The sequence below is a fragment of the Rutidosis leptorrhynchoides genome, chromosome 10, assembly GCF_046630445.1.
Source record: "Rutidosis leptorrhynchoides isolate AG116_Rl617_1_P2 chromosome 10, CSIRO_AGI_Rlap_v1, whole genome shotgun sequence".
NCBI classification, from domain to species: domain Eukaryota; kingdom Viridiplantae; phylum Streptophyta; class Magnoliopsida; order Asterales; family Asteraceae; genus Rutidosis; species Rutidosis leptorrhynchoides.
The window spans coordinates 239,377,448-239,393,909 of record NC_092342.1 but is presented as its reverse complement, the minus strand read 5'-3'; the positions used below and the strand labels follow the sequence as shown (position 1 = coordinate 239,393,909).

The 16,462-nt window shown below is 38.1% G+C and overlaps 2 protein-coding genes across 2 annotated transcripts; one reads left to right on the top strand and one right to left on the bottom strand.

The window, feature by feature from the left end:
* Positions 1-478: 478 nt before the first annotated feature.
* LOC139870898 (uncharacterized) lies at positions 479-1,721 on the top strand. The gene is made up of 2 exons (XM_071858662.1): positions 479-498; positions 1,280-1,721. Exons 1-2 carry the CDS (start codon positions 479-481, stop codon positions 1,719-1,721), a joined length of 462 nt encoding a protein of 153 aa, XP_071714763.1.
* Positions 1,722-3,317: 1,596 nt separating this feature from the next.
* LOC139872485 (uncharacterized) lies at positions 3,318-7,689 on the bottom strand. The gene is made up of 12 exons (XM_071860370.1): positions 7,554-7,689; positions 7,369-7,461; positions 7,212-7,276; positions 6,257-6,311; positions 5,919-6,002; positions 5,754-5,838; positions 5,561-5,656; positions 4,988-5,172; positions 4,820-4,908; positions 3,675-3,774; positions 3,553-3,596; positions 3,318-3,479 (listed from the first exon to the last, which is right to left on the bottom strand). Exons 1-12 carry the CDS (start codon positions 7,608-7,610, stop codon positions 3,464-3,466), a joined length of 969 nt encoding a protein of 322 aa, XP_071716471.1. The 5' UTR covers positions 7,611-7,689; the 3' UTR covers positions 3,318-3,463.
* Between the last annotated feature and the right edge of the window lie 8,773 nt (positions 7,690-16,462).

Here is a 16,462-nt window from a genome sequence, read left to right as displayed (position 1 = left end):
CTTGTTAAATTTAATGGACTTAAATATGTAATACTAATATAAAATATTGGGCTTATTAAACTCATTGTCAGTGTCACAACATTCCTTAGCTACCCCATTGCCTCCGCCCCTACATCGTACCATTACTAATATTTTTCAGTTTTAAAAAGGTGGACCATGAAAAACAATAAAAGACCAACAATCTAGGACGAGTTTGTTAATTCAAGTTGACCTTTATACATGATACCCTCCGACAGTACGTTTAACTAGTCAAAGTACTTATGTCGGGATAGTATATATGTTTATTACCGGCCACCTATATCCTCATCATAATAACTACTTGCCTTCTAACAATATGTGCAAAAAAAAGAACCCGCAACATCAAATTCTATAGATTGGCCAAGGATTATCGTGCTGTAAGCGATTTCCTAATCAAACTTGTTTTCAAGAATATTCATTATTGTAAATAACTACGCATAAAAATAAAAGGAAAAAGACAATGTCAGTTAAATGTGAAGGGTGAGCTAGAGTGAATGTATAATTTCTTTTCTTTTAAAGATATTGTAAATTGTAAATAACTATACAATTTTTTAAAGGCAAACTCACACAACAAACGGACAAAAACTATACAATCAGTATTATCTAGTTTACCCCTTTATTTTTTCACTCTATAAAGTCCCATCTTTTGTGTTGTTAATAAACTGGAAGGGTTGAGACGTGGTTTTTTTTTTGGGGCGGATCTAGTGATGGCTCGAAAATGTCTTGGGTCAAATGGGATACGTGTCTCTTACCCTACGATAAAGGAGGGTCAATAGTGGTTCTTTGAAAACGAAGAATCGTTCTCTCATTGGCAAATGGTGGTGACGTTTTAAAATCGTACATAATTCTCTTTGGGTCAAAATAATCAAAAGTATATATGGGGTGGAAGGCGGACTTAGCCCCTCGTTTTCAATACTGGCGGGCCGAAAGGGATCTACTTGGGCCTCTATTTTAGAAGTGGGCCGAAATCTCCATAATCTTGAAACGTTATTTGCATTGTCTTTTAAGAAACGTGTTGTTGACAGTACACAAACTAAATTTTGGCTTGAACCTTAGCATGGGGATTTTTTGCTTAAAGATAAATTTTATAGACTTTTTAGACTCGAGTCAAACCACAATGCTACCGTCTGCGATCGGGTTCATTGGGCTGACAACCTTGCCCATACTCATTGGTGTTGGTCTCGTAGCATCTCAGGGAGATTGCTAGGAGGCATCATCAATCTTACTAATGTGTTGGCTAGTTTTGTCCCTTGCAGCGCAGGTGTACCAAAGGCTGGTATTGGTCGCTAAGCTTCAATGCCGTTTTCTCGGTTAAAAAGCTCACGGACCTCCTCACACACACAGATTTGGCTACTTTACCTCATACTGTCTCAACTATTCGTAACCGTCTAGTACCTTTAAAAGTTGAACTGTTTGTGTGGCGAGCTAGACATAATCGGCTCCCAACGAGAGTGGAACTAGACAAACACGGTATTGATTTAGGTTCAATTCGATGTCCAATCTGTGATGATGGTTTGGAGATGGTTGAACATTTGATCATTTCTTGCAAAGTGGCGAATGATATCTGGTCTCTTGTCTTAAAGTGGTGGGTTTTTATCCCGCCTCCTTCACGTAATCTGGCGGATGTGTTTTTAGGCCATGGTGGGCCAGGCCACGCGTTTTCTCACGCAGAAAGTAAACAAGTTTGGCAAGCAACAGAATAGATCACGGGCTACATGATTTGGGGAAATCAGAATAATTGGATTTTCTCTAAATTCAAGCTCACTAGTGATCTAGTCTTCAAAGAAATTCAGCTCAAAAGCTTTGATTGGATATCTAACAGATACAAGTACCTCAATCTTGAGTGGGATCGATGGGTCTCATGTCCCCTATCCTCATTGACGTATGTTTTTAGGCGCTCTGGAATTAGCTAATAGGTATACCCTCCATGTAGGTTTTTTGCCCCACTCCCGAAGTAGTCGTTTTGGAGGGGAGAAATTGGGATGGTTCTGGGTGCTTTGTCGTTGAATTGCCAACACTGTGCTTCGTTTCCATCTCAGCTTGTCTTCTCAAGTAAAATCTCCTCCTTAATGATAATAAACGGACCAAAGCGTTCTCCTACGATACCGGTGGGCTTATATCTTTTTTTTTTTAGCTGTTAGATCTTGTTGTATTGTTTTCATAGCTGTAATTTTCTCGTTTTGATAAAACATTACGCTTGTAAATGTCTTATTATTATTCAATATATAATAAAGTTTGTTTGCTGTTACAATAAAATTCCTTGAATTCCAAAGATTAAGACTTCCCTCGAGTGAAACACCAATATATATAATTGAAATTAATATAGTGAAATACGAATTTATAGAGAAAAACAATAACCACGGTAAAATTTTCATTGAGAAGTTGAGATTCCCAAGGGTCAACATAAAATAAAATTGGTAATGAGAAGAAAAGTAAAAAAAAACAACTTCCGAGATGTAACTTTTTTATTGGGCCAATACAGAAGAATTATGATTATCTAAGATGTAGAACTAGAATAGACTGGTGTCATAAGTATAAGGGAAATTGTTCAAAATACACTTTTTTTTTTTTTTTTAGGCTTCAAACAAAATACACTTTTTTTTAAAAAAATTGTCTTTTTACACCATTCGATAGACGGGATTCCGTCTACCACCTTTATCTGTCGTCTACTACCATTTTTACAAAGTAGTCGACGGTGAGATAAAGGTGGTAGACAGAATTCTCGTCTACTGGCAGGGTTAGTAGACAGCGAGAACAAAGCAGTAGACAGACATTTACAAAGTAGTCGACCGTCTACTGCCTTGTTGTTGCTGTCTACTGCCTTGTTAGTGTCTACAAGGCAGTAGACAGCAACAACAAGGCAGTAGACAGCAACAACAAGGCAGTACCACCTTTATCTGTCGTCTACTACCATTTTTACAAAGTAGTCGACGGTGAGATAAAGGTGGTAGACAGAATTTACAAAGTAGTCGACCGTCTACTGCCTTGTTGTTGCTGTCTACTGCCTTGTAGACACTAATAAGGCAGTAGACAGCAACAACAAGACAGTAGACAGCAACAACAAGGCAGTAGGCGGTCGACTACTTTGTAAATGCCTGTCTACTGCTTTGTTCTCGCTGTCTACTAACCCTGCCAGTAGACGGGAATTCTGTCTACCACCTTTATCTCACCGTCGACTACTTTGTAAAAATGGTAGTAGACGACAGATAAAGGTGGTAGACGGAATCCCGTCTACCGAATGGTGTAAAAAGACAATTTTTTAAAAAAAAAAGTGTATTTTGTTTGAAGCCTAAAAAAAAAAAAATGTATTTTGAACAATTTCCCTAAGTATAATTGTTGGTAATACAAGTTTGAAAGCCCAAAACTATACATTGGAAGACACATCCGATGGTGTCATGTGCACCCACACATTGTCATATGGAGCGGGCACCCCTCCCGGGCATGCCTATCTTCCGCCTAAACTATAGTGTGCAGCCACATGAGTTGTCCAGTTATTATCAAATTCCAAATAAAAGATTAAATAAATTCTATTACCCATGAACTGGGATCAACTCCAAAGGCAGACTTTCCATTGCAACCTGAAATTTCGGCATCAAATGAAATATTCAAATTACAGAAAATGTTAGTATACGAGGAATGCGCATATGAATTCTTACCCATTTCCTGTACGCTCGTGAATCAGATTTTTGCTGCACGTTGTACAATTCTGTTTGAAATGTAACAAGGATGGTAACTTTGAACTCAACTGAAAACGGCCTGCGCAATATATATATTACAATGAATGACACATACACTCGAGCCGCCACAATGGGATATGGGTAACGATATGAATTGACCGAGAAGCACAAATTTTGGGTACCATCAACTTTGTAGCAACTTATTGGAAAATTTAATATTTGATTTTTTCCTTTACTTGAATCATCTAATATTAACCCATTCCAAATTAAGCCATTTATAAGTAACCAAAAATCACGCTTCTCACAATGCCAAAATTTAAACAAAAGCAGACCAAATGTCTTCAAAGACAAACAGGCATGCAGGTGCAAGGTTTTTTAATTTCTTAAATATTTGCTTATCAAAAACATGGTCTCCGAGTACAAGTAAGTATGTTGCAATATCTTTATAACTTAATCAAAAGCCATACATTGTATATCTTACCACAATTCAATGGTTCATATTGGTGATATTATATTTTTGGAAGTAATGCTCTGTTAATACGATAACACAACAGCAAATGAGTTCTTCTTAAGTTGTTAGCTTTTTATGACCTCTCTCGCTGATATTTATTATTACTTGTTTGATCAAAACACTGAACAAATGCATCCGTTGAATAAAAATGATAGCGCAAAGCCTAAATTTCAGTTAGAGTTGCCAATGTCAACCCATTTATGTATGGCTCAATTTGGGCTTTGTTTTTATATCTAATGGGTCATATGAGTTAAAATAAAAAGGATAGTCAAATGGGTTGAAAGTTTCCAACAGTGTACTTTTATCTTTTAATGCATGTAAATTCCTTGATCACTTTAAGCAAGACTTGGAATAATCTTTTACATTTCATTAACTATATCTTACACGCGACTAATTTATAAAATAATATAAACGATAAAAAAGAAAAGACAAAGGGTATTTCACGTCACCATGTACGTCTTTAGTTTTAACCCATTTTCCAATCAGCCCATTTTGCCACCTCAACTTCCAATAGACTACATAACTAAATTACTAAAGTTGGCCAGACAATCACTTAAAGCAGGAATAATGAAGGCTTGAAGGTGAATAATTTCACCGAAAATAATAAACTTACCCAGCAAAGACAGTCGGACAAGTCAAAAGTCGAGGAAGCACGACATAAATAGGTAGAGACATATTACGGCAAACATCACCATCCGCTATCTACGGAATAATTAAACATACGTCACTTAAAAATTCACATTGCATGTAATTTAGATGCTTTTAAAGAGTAGTTTTGTACCTGAGTAGTCTGAACTGTAGATGTTTCTGTGGCTATCTTTTCACCAACCATAATTGACTCGACACGCAACAAGTGAATTTCAATGGAGTAAATTGGAACTGCAGATGCTTCAACTGTTAGCTCCCCCACTAAAGGATCAGATAAAAGGCACTGAGTACAAATTTTACCCGACACCTTAAACCCGCCTACATAACAAGGAGAATATGTCAGGCATAAGATTATCATAATGAACTTTAATGAATTTCAAACAGACACACACTCGTAATTTTATTTTCTTAATTGAAGTGAGATAAGTGACTATTTTTTCACCTTACTGAACCTAATCCCCATAGTAAATTATTTTAACTGTTAATGGTAAATATCCTTGTACTCAATAACTAGAATTATATTCAGGGGAGCCACAGATGTACACTGATAAAGGAACATCCACAACATGTAACAATCAAGTGAAAAAGTACATGCATATTGAGTTAAAACTTGGCATCCTATGTTAATTCACATAATGTTTTCCTTTCATTTTGTTGTTTTGTTTTTCATGTGACCAGGGAAGAGTAGTAGTAATCTGGAAGAAACCTGATTTCAGTTCAGGAAGCAAAGAGTGTCGTTGTGTGTCTTGAGTGATATAAAAGAAGACCATTTCAGGAGAAATTGGTTTTTCTGGGAGCCCCGCTGTTGAACGAAATATAAATAAATGTACACATAAAAATAAGAAAGACAATACTTTAGATTGTAAAATGCAATAATAGAGAAAAAACTAAGCCTTTACCTAATTCACTTTGAATAATAAACTCCACAGTAGCAGACATTGATTTATGTAAGTATCCTCTCACAACATCCACATTTAGCAGATACTATTGTAGACATACAATCCAATAGGTTATGTATAGGGTGATAAGCATAAGTATTCAACAGTCGGATGGAGAACACATACCTGAATGCTAACGTTTGATCCGTGGAAAGTTTCATAAAAATTTTCATCTTTTCCTCCATTTTTAAGAATTACAGAAAACGGTATCTGTCAAAATGATCGGGCCATGAAGGGATTCATTGAGTCAGTCCTTATAACTTAAGACCCTTTTCTTGAAATCTAAACACGCCCAATCCCAAAGTGTAACAAAAGGATTCGATGCAATTAAAATATGTGTCTGTATCACACATTTTCCCAATTTGGTTCTCAGATTTATAATAATTAAGAAAACGTATCACGTCATATTAATGTTATTCTCTTATCAACAGAATAGTAACTTAAATGAGAGTAACATTATATACCTCTGTTGTCCCTGGATTGATCTTCCCAGAAGGCTTAACTTGAATGCTTTTCTTCCTGTTATTACAGAAAAACAAATTATAAATTACTAAATAAAAAATTAAGCAACTAAACTATAGAGACAAACAAATAAATGAATGAATTATAGAGATTTAATACACAATAGGAATAGGCTTCAAGACACCATAAATCAAATATTTTTTATTTATGTTCATACTACAGGTCCCTTGATAAAATCAAATAACAACTAATGGTGTATCCTATCGTATACACGTATAAAAGGCGTAATGGTTGCATAAAAGTAGCATCAGGAAGGCTGGAAACAACAGTTTTGTGGAGTTATCCGTCCAGCGTTCTCCGCTATACAGGCTGCTCCGTCGTGCGTAAGCCCTGAAGGCCGCCTAGCGCGTAAGCCCTGGCCGGAGAACGCCACCTTCAGCATAAATTTCGGATCACCTCATCATCTGACACGTGTCCCCGAGCAATCTGGTGGATCTGACACTATAAATAGACCCCTTGGGGTCGTCATTTTACCCAGTTCAGATATTCTGACAACTTTGAGAGCTGAGACTTCACTCTTCTCTCTCTCTCTACTTTCTCTCACTAGAAGTCATCCGGCTAGCACTTTTACGCTCTACGGACGACAGATTGATTAAGCCACCCCACAAGTTTCTACACTTGTGAACCGGGTCTGCAGGGATTATTTCCCAAGGGTAAACATCAATCGGCAACACTCCGCCCTCCTAAAGCTAGATAACTTCTAGTATTGTGTTGACACACTAAGCCTTACCTCATAAGGAAATAGGTGTTAACAACAACTAAAGTTACAAGATCAAAAATGTTTTGAGGATCAATTTCATAAGTTTGTATTTTTAATTCTGTATACAGCCACATAACATTAAGCAACTAAACTATAGAGACAAACATATAAATGAATGAATTATAAATATTTAATACACAATAGGTATAGGCTTCAAGACACCATAAATTGATTCAATCAGTCCAGCTGTACCTCCACGAACCTAAAATTAAACAAAATTAACATTTCAATTTAAACTATTTGTATTTAATTTAACTGTATACTGTAACAAAAAATAAATAAATCAAATTTAACCTGCAAATTGACAGAGCCATTGACGATTAAATTGATTCCTCGATGAGAAATTGAAGTAGGTGATTTGGTGATGATTTTTCCGTCAAGTGGTTCCTGATTAAAAATTAACCGTCAATTAATTAATTTAAACAACAAATAGTTGAAGAAGAAGAATATGTTGAAGATAGCAGCAAGCAAGTGATTACATTGGGGCGATACGTTCGATTTGATCGTGAAAGTTTGATCTCAACTGACGTCATCATCGATCAATCGTTCGTTCGTTCGTCGTGATTTCTGTTTTTCTTGTTCGAATCCTCGTTCTTTCTTCCTACTCCCTCAGTCAGGCATTAACTACGAATACTTTTTTATTTAATTTATTGTTTTACCAGAAAAAAAAAATAAAAATAAAAAACTTTACTTTTTCTTTTTCGGATTTTATTAACAGACAACCTTTATTAACATTGCATAAAATTTGTGTACGATTCAATTTATCCCGAAAACATAACTTATTATTATTATTATTATTTTATTTTTTTTTGGCAAAAAACGAAAACTATATTAAGAATAAATCTCCACAAGAGAGACAACAATACAAAAGAACCACCACAAAAAGGCTCGAAGACATAAAACAAACAGCAATCTAGCATACTCGATATGTTATCTAAAACCGAGCCTTAAAGTGAACAGAAAAAAAACATAAGAGGACACATTAAAAAGCGAACTAAGAATCAACTGACAATCCAACCAAACCAAATCAAGAGCCCGAGTTAGAAACGTTACCACCCTCGTCCGCAATAGCCTTAAACGAAAATGAAGTCTCACTATCACCCCCGTCGTCATCCAAGCCACCATTTCTAAACTCGTCTAAAAAATCACCACCATCTAAAGGTTCAACCGCCCCCGTGCCAAAACGTGTTCCTTTAACACTCACAAAAGTAAACCGACGATTAGTCTTCCGCTTAGGAGTCTCCTCAATCTTATCTTCGTCACTCGAATCGTGTAACCGAAACGCCCCGTCCGCCACAATCTTCTTCTTATCCTTCCCTTTTCTCTTGTACGACCCTCTCGAAACATTCTTCTTCCCCCATTAAACCCAAACTTGTTAGCATGTACATGCCAACCTTTACAATGCCCTTTACAATTCAAATCCGCACAAATACAATATTTACGACCCGCACTATTACCGGTAGCGATGTTAGCCAAGTTGTCAAGAATACCACTAGTAGAAGCACTACACACCCGTGATGTCACACCGTCGTCAATTTTCCTTTTTTTCGTTTTTGGACCAAAACCATTAGCACAAAGAGCATTATCAATCTCGATCAAATTAACCGAATACGGGGACCCCAAAAAACCATCATCACCGAGCCTATCTTTTCCCTTATATATACCCTTTGAGCTCCCCTTCTCACCCAAATTAACCCCCCTATTTAAACCCACCCTACCCTCCTCTTCAACCTGCACCTGACCCACCCCATCCCCACCACAAGAAGTATCCAAACAACCCGACTCCTGAATAACAGCGTCCACCACAGTTGTACCGTCCTCCACTCCAGAAACACCCTCATGCAGACCTGCAAACTCAGACGAGCCAACTGTAGCTCCAACAGTAGCTCCAGAAATCGAAACCTCACCAATAACCGTTTCCGGGAAAGAACCAAACTTTATAACATAATTAACACTTGCCACCACCTCTTTCGAGAAGCAATCATTAATTAGAGACTTAAAATCGACCAAATTACCAACTTCATTAACCCAAATGTCCTTCATCACTGTAGATACTCCTTCAAACCTAGTTGTAATTAACTCGTGAATATGTTTAACCTGCGAAGATCTTAAAAACACAAACAAAGAACCAAAGTTGCCTAAAAGAGATGAAGATTTAGCCACTTGTAAAACGTCACCAAACATTCCGGCCACCTTATGTATATTCACATCCGATACATAGTTTGCTGGAATACCCCTAATCTCCACCCACACAAAACGAAAAAAATGTCCGGCCATGTCTTCAAAAGGAGAAACCGAAACAAACACATTCATACTCTTCGCAGCCTCTAACACCCTATAAAAACCCCCAAACTCGGAACACACGACAACACAACCAAATAACCCCAATTTACCTATATGATCAACAGAAGCATTAGAATGAACAAGGAAGTCTTTCACCTTACCTTCATCCAAAGGCACAAGATCCACAATCAAAATCGACCTCTTCAAACTACCACCAAACTCATCACTCGACACCAAAGAACACATCCTCTTCTTTGCCGGAAAAACAGAGACCCTCCTATTACATAACCCGACCCTATTCCTAGTTGGCCAACCCACAAAAATAGGTCTTCCAAAAACATTCGACCCGTTTAAAGTCTTCACAGCAGTAACAGCGAAGGTTTCCTTTACAAAAGTAACAAAGGCGTACCTTCTAAACTCCCAAAATTTGACGTTCGAAATCGTACCAATTTTTCCAAACACACTTTCGATCATACCTCTGTTAACCTCCTTCTCTAGCCGCCCAGTAAAGACAAAAGCACCATGAGACCCACCACCGGAACCAAGCTCCGTTACCGGAGAAGATGCCGGAGTAGAAGCACCCTGTAGAGAACCCTCAACACCTTCGACACCAGTGTGTGAGACAGGAACATTATTCGACTCAAAAGTAGTTTGAAACGAAAAGGAAGACGGCGTGTTGTCTACCGGCCCCGACAACGGTGGAAAATCAGAAAATGAAAAGGAAGAGGAAGAGTTCATAGTGAACTCAAAGAAGAAGAAAAAGCAGAGACGCTAAGAGAAGTTAAAAAAGCCGTCGACGGAAAAACGATGCAAAACACCGGTGGATAACGGCGGAGCACGGTGGAGAAAGGTTGAAGAAAAGGACAATTTTTAAAAAATTCGATCTGCACACATCACGAAGTTGAGAGAAAAGGAAACGGCACACATCACAGGGCGGCTCATACCTGGAAACCAGAAACATAAAATTTTCGAAATTTAATTATTATATTTTACTTTTTCTTTTACTTTACAATTTTAATTATTAATTTTACCTTTAATTCTTTTTTGTCTTTTATGCAAATATTAAAGGTATTAAGTAACTTTACCTTATTTTACTTTTATATATTCATACTTCTTCCGTTTCATATTAATTGTCCTCGAACAAAAAATACACAGTTTAAATATATATATATATATATATATATATATATATATATATATATATATATATATATATATATATATATATATCACCTGTATTTTTTCTTTACTTTACAATTTTACACATTACTCTTTACCAACATTTTTTACCTACGTACACAAAGTAAGAGTATATATAAATTTACATTTTTAGACTACTCAAAATCATGACGCACTTCCTCTCAAGACTTAGTGTCACATCATCACTTCCTCCCATTATTAACCCAAAACTAACTACTAACATCTATGACGCACGTCATTCCCATGACATGGCCCACCCTCATTTTATAATCAAACAATTATTTAAAACATAACATTACATTAAATAAAACTAGTAATCTAAAAACGACATTGCATAAAAACATAAAAACAAATTAAACTACTTCTCGCACTCGTCTTCGTCTTCGTCTTCATCTTCGTCTTCATCTTCGTCTTCGTCTCTGTCTTCCGCTTCGTCTTCGTCATCGTCTTGACATGCTCAGGAATTTCTGTACCAACCCAAACCGTTAACCAACCGAAAACAGACCATAAAAAAAAACTGCACTGCCCAGACTGGGTGCGCAGCGCGCAGCACAGCCTGTGCGCGGCGCGCAGGCTGCCTGGCAGCTTCTGTCCGGTTTTGCCATTTTTCGCTTAAAGATCTCCCACTTTCCGACACTTTTAGACGAAACGCTTTTCACAATGCATTATAATAGTTAAACTAACACGTTCCAATAATAAAACAAGTTTTACGACACCGGGCCCACAACGTCCCGAATTACGAGTTTCGTACAAAATATAAGTTTCGACCAAATTAGTTTAAATTTCAAACGACACTAGAGCATGATGTTTGGGGGTTAAACTACCCAAATCTTGGTCAAACTTCAAAAAGATATACTCCCAAAAGCTTCTCCTATCATAACAAAGCGGGATCACTAGTCCAAACGAATACCCTTTCCCTTGTCCACGCCGGAGCCTATAAAAAGGTAAACAACGAGAGGGTAAGCAACACGCTTAATGAATGCAATAATTATACATATACATATATAACTTACTTACTTGCAATCACTTACACCATTTTCGCATACATACTAGCAATATAATTAGCATACCATCATAAAGTATAACGCTAAATCTCCGATAACAGAACCTAGTATAACAATAGCATATAACACAAGCAATATAATATGCTACACCACAATACACAAACATTGATGTTCACAACATCCATTAGTATTCAAATTCCAAGGCTAGCCCTACGAATGGTATCGTCAACATCGAACTTAAACCCCATCTGTCCCAATTAACGTGGTATTGTCAACATCGAACTTAAAACTCACATATGAGGTATCGTCAACATCGAACTTTAAGCCCTCATCGGATGTCACTACAATAGTGGTATGGCTTCGTCAACATCGAACTTTAAATCCATACGTGAGGTATCATCAATACCGAACTTTAAACCCTCATCCAACAAACAATAGTCATATGGCATCGTCAACATCGAACTTAAATCCATACCCCACAAGAAAATAAATCATATACATACATATATAATTATTCCACTCACCTTATTGCTTCGGTGACGTTTTATACTTCCACAAGCTTCAAAGCAAAGTACCTAATACATTAAGTACTCAATCAACACACAAACTAGTTGGACTAAACACCAACAATACACTCTTATGCAATTAATGAATTAAATGCATTAAATGACCCATTTAAGGTCAAGACCATCAATAATCACTAAAAGCTAGTGATTAAGGTCCAACAACACTAACTAATACAAAATTGGGGTATTTCATGCCCATTTTTCCCAACTAGGTCAATCATTACTCATTTGACCATTTTAAGGTCAACACACCCATTTCGGGCCATTTACTAACCCAAGTAACACCCATTCACATAACAACCAAGTGTGCTAATGATTAACTAACCTTTTAAGACTCATAACCATCAATTAACACTTTGAAACCCTAGGTTAGTTACTATTGAGTCCTCATGACTCAATCTTACCTAAGAACACCCAAAATCACCAAACATGGGTTTTATGTTCACCATTTATCCAAACCCTAACCCTTATATAAATTAAAGTAAGGAAATCAAAGTTAATACATACCACCACAATCAAAACGTAGCTAGTGGATAGATGAACAACTTTAATACTCGAACTTTCTCCCGAATCAAGCTTCTTCCGTCTTGATTTGAGCTATCTCTCTCTTAATGGGTTTCTCACTCTAAAATTGAATGGGAGAGATGATAAGGTTGGTGGATGTGAACTAAAGACTCCAACCAGCCTTTTAGTGGCTTTAAATTCGGCCTCAAGTGAAAAGACCAAAATGTCCCACGTTCAATTTAAATTAAAAACAGGAATCTGTCAGCAGGAGGAGTGCGCCACACGCACACTTAACCGTACGCGTCGTGCACCTGTGGTCTGAACAGGTTCTGATCCCTGTTTACTTACCCACTGTTATCCACACTTTATGTACCCTATTTACACCTCTGTACAATAAATATTCGGGTCTTACAACTCTCCCCCATTTGAATCGGAGCGCGTCCTCGCTATCCAAGCCGCATGACAAGAGGGAAGATAAACTAACACAAACTCTTCGGGCTCCCAAGTAAACTCGGAACTTTTACTACGATGCCATTGAATTTTAAAAGTTCTCACTTCTTTATTTCTCAACCTTTTCACCTTTTCATTGAGTATAGCAATCGGCTCCTCAACATACTCTAACTTGTTGTTTAGCTCAATCTCGTCTAATGGCACCCATGAAGAATCATCCGCAAGACACTTACGGAGATGGGAAACATGAAATGTATTATGGATCCCCGCAAGCTCTTCAGGTAATTCTAAATGACACGCAACTTCACCAACACGAGCTAAAATTTTAAATGGTCCAATAAACCGAGGAGCTAACTTTCCCCGTTTTCGGAACCGAATAATACCTTTCCATGGCGAAACTTTAAGCATCTCCATGTAACCTTCTTGGAACTCAATCGGTTGTCTACGCTTATCGGCATACGACTTTTGTCTATCTTGAGTCGCTTTCAAATGAGTCCGAATCATCTCAATCTTACTATTCATCTCTAAAACCAAATCGGTACTCCCGATTTCCCTTTGTCCCACTTCACCCCAACAAATCGAAGTTAGACACCTTCGCCCATAAAGCATCTCATAAGGTGGCATTCCAATACTAGCATGATAACTATTGTTGTAGGAGAATTCCACCAAGGGCAAGTGCTCATCCCAACTACCACCGAAATCGATAATACACGCCTGTAACATATCCTCCCATGTTTGATTCGTACGTTCAGTTTGACCGTCCGTTTGAGGATGGTACGCTGTGCTCATTCTCAATTGTGTACCCATGTCTTCATGAAACTTTTCCCAAAACCGAGATGTGAAACGAGTATCCCGATCCGAAACAATAGATATAGGAACCCCGTGTCTCGATATCACCTCCTTGATAAACAACTTTGACAAGGTCTCCGACGATATCGTTTCCCGAATGGGAAGAAACAACGCACTTTTTGTCAATCAATCAACTATCACCCAAATCATATCCAATTGGGTTCTTGGCATCTTTGGTAACTTTGTAATGAAATCCATGGTAATGTGCTCCCATTTCCATTTCGGAATTTCCAACGGTTGTAACATACCATAAGGCTTTTGATGCTCGGCCTTAACTTGCAAATACGTGACGCATTGCTCAACATACTTAACAACATCATGTTTCATGCCCGGCCACCAATACTCTTTCTTCAAATCAAGATACATTTTCATCGCGCCTGGATGAATGGAATACTTTGACTTATGTGCTTCATCAAGTGGTACTCGTCGATAATCCCCCATCTTAGGCACCCACACTCTTCCTTGAAAGGACAACAAACCATGCGGGCCTAAGGTAATAGACTCCGTTTTCCCCACGATTCGTTATTCATACTTGTTGTTAACAAAAGCTTCAATTTGAATCTCACCAAGCTTTACAAGAAAATCGTTAGTAATAATCATGCGTAACGATCCTACTCGCATCGCCGGATGTTGAGTCTTTTTACTCAACGCATCCGTGAACACATTCGCCTTACCCGGATGGTAAAGTATCTCACAATCATAATCCTTTACCACATCCATCCATCTACGTTGACGATAATTCAAATCTCGTTGGTCAAAGAGATGTTTTAAAATTTTATGATCCGAATAAATCATACACTTGACACCATACAAGTAGTGGCGCCAAATTTTCAACGCATGAACCACCGCCGCCAATTCAAGATCGTGAGTCGGGTATCTCCTTTTGTGTTCCTTTAATTGTCGAGAGGCATAAGCGATGACCTTACATCGTTGCATTAGAACACACCCGATCCCATTTAAAGAAGCATCACAATAAACCGTCATGTCTTCTACACCTTCCGGCAATACTAACATCGGAGCTTGACACAACTTCTCTTTTAATAATTCAAAAGCAATTTCTTGCTCGTTTTCCCAATTAAATCTCGCGTTCTTCCTCATCAACTTCGTCAATGGAGAAGCGATCTTAGAAAAGTCTTGGATAAACCGACGATAATAACCAGCCAATCCGAGAAAACTTCAAATTTCCGTAGTTGTAGTCGGTTGTCCCCAACTTTTTACCATCTCTATCTTCCCCGGATCTACTTGAATACCATTTTTGTTCGCAATATGGCCAATGAATTGAACTTCCCTTAGCCAAGATTCACATTTGGAGAATTTAGCATACAACTTCTCCTTCCGCAATGTCTACAACACCCCATGCAAATGATGTTCATGTTCCTTCATACTCTTCGAATATACAAGTATATCGTCAATGAACACTATCACCGACTTGTCCAACATAGGTTGGCACACTCGGTTCATAAGATCCATGAATGCCGCCGGTGCATTCGTAAGACCAAAAGGCATAACTACAAACTCAAAATGCCCGTAACGCGTTCGAAAAGCCGTTTTCTCAATATCTTCCTCACGGACCCGCATTTGATGATAGCCGGACCGTAAGTCAATTTTAGAAAAATAATTCGCACCTTGGAGTTGGTCAAACAAATCGTCAATCCGAGGCAATGGATAACTATTCTTGATCATCACTTTATTCAACTCCCGATAATCGATACACATCCGCATACTACCATCCCTCTTCTTCACGAATATAACCGGAGCGCCCCATGGCGAAGCACTCGGTCGAATAAAATCCTTTTCAAGCAACTCTTAGGTTTGATTTAAAAACTCTTGCATTTTCGTTGGTGCTAAACGATAAGGAGTTTTAGCAATGGGTGTAGCCCCCCGGAACCAACTCAATGCGAAATTCAACTTGTCTTTCCGCCAGAACACCCGGTAATTCATCCGGAAAAACGTCTTCAAATTCATTAACCACCGGAATTTCACGAATGGATGGTGGCTTTTCACGAGTATCAACCACATGGGCAAGAAAAGCCATGCCACCACTAGTAAGAAAACGACGTGCCCGTGCATAATGGCACAAGTCTTCTTCGTTTCTCGCCATTAATAATTAACTCTCCCCCACTTGGGTTCTTTACACGAATAGACTTTTCATGGCATGCAATATCGGCTCTATAACGATCGAGCCAATCCATGCCCACAACAATATCAAATTCACCCAAAGTCATCGGGATAAGATCGATTTTAAACGTTTCGGTCCCAAACACAACATTACAATCTTTACAAACATCAACCCCTAGCACCGTCTTACCATCCGCTATTTCAACTTCTACCGGATGACTTAACTTAGCTAGCGGTTTGTTAAGCTTAGACACAAATCGAGGTGACACAAATGATAAATTAGCACCGCTATCAAATAGCATCCTTGCCGGATTAGAGTTAACCATGAAAGTACCTGAGACAACTTCATTGGATTGCTTGGCTTCGTCATTAGTCATCAAATATTTTCGCCCCCGAGCCGTACCCGCCGCCTTC

Bases quoted from the DNA above. Each gene is read 5' to 3' on its own strand.
- LOC139872485 (XM_071860370.1), bottom strand. From the start codon at position 7,610: ATGATGACGTCAGTTGAGATCAAACTTTCACGATCAAATCGAACGTAT. The intron at 7,277-7,368 runs GTTAAATTTGAT...GTTTAATTTTAG, and splicing joins ATGGCTCTGTCAATTTGCAG to GTTCGTGGAGGTACAGCTGG. The intron at 5,173-5,560 runs GTTTCTTCCAGA...CTTGTTATGTAG, and splicing joins GCTTCCTGAACTGAAATCAG to GCGGGTTTAAGGTGTCGGGT.
- LOC139870898 (XM_071858662.1), top strand. From the start codon at position 479: ATGTCAGTTAAATGTGAAGG. The intron at 499-1,279 runs GTGAGCTAGAGT...CTTGCAGCGCAG, and splicing joins ATGTCAGTTAAATGTGAAGG to GTGTACCAAAGGCTGGTATT.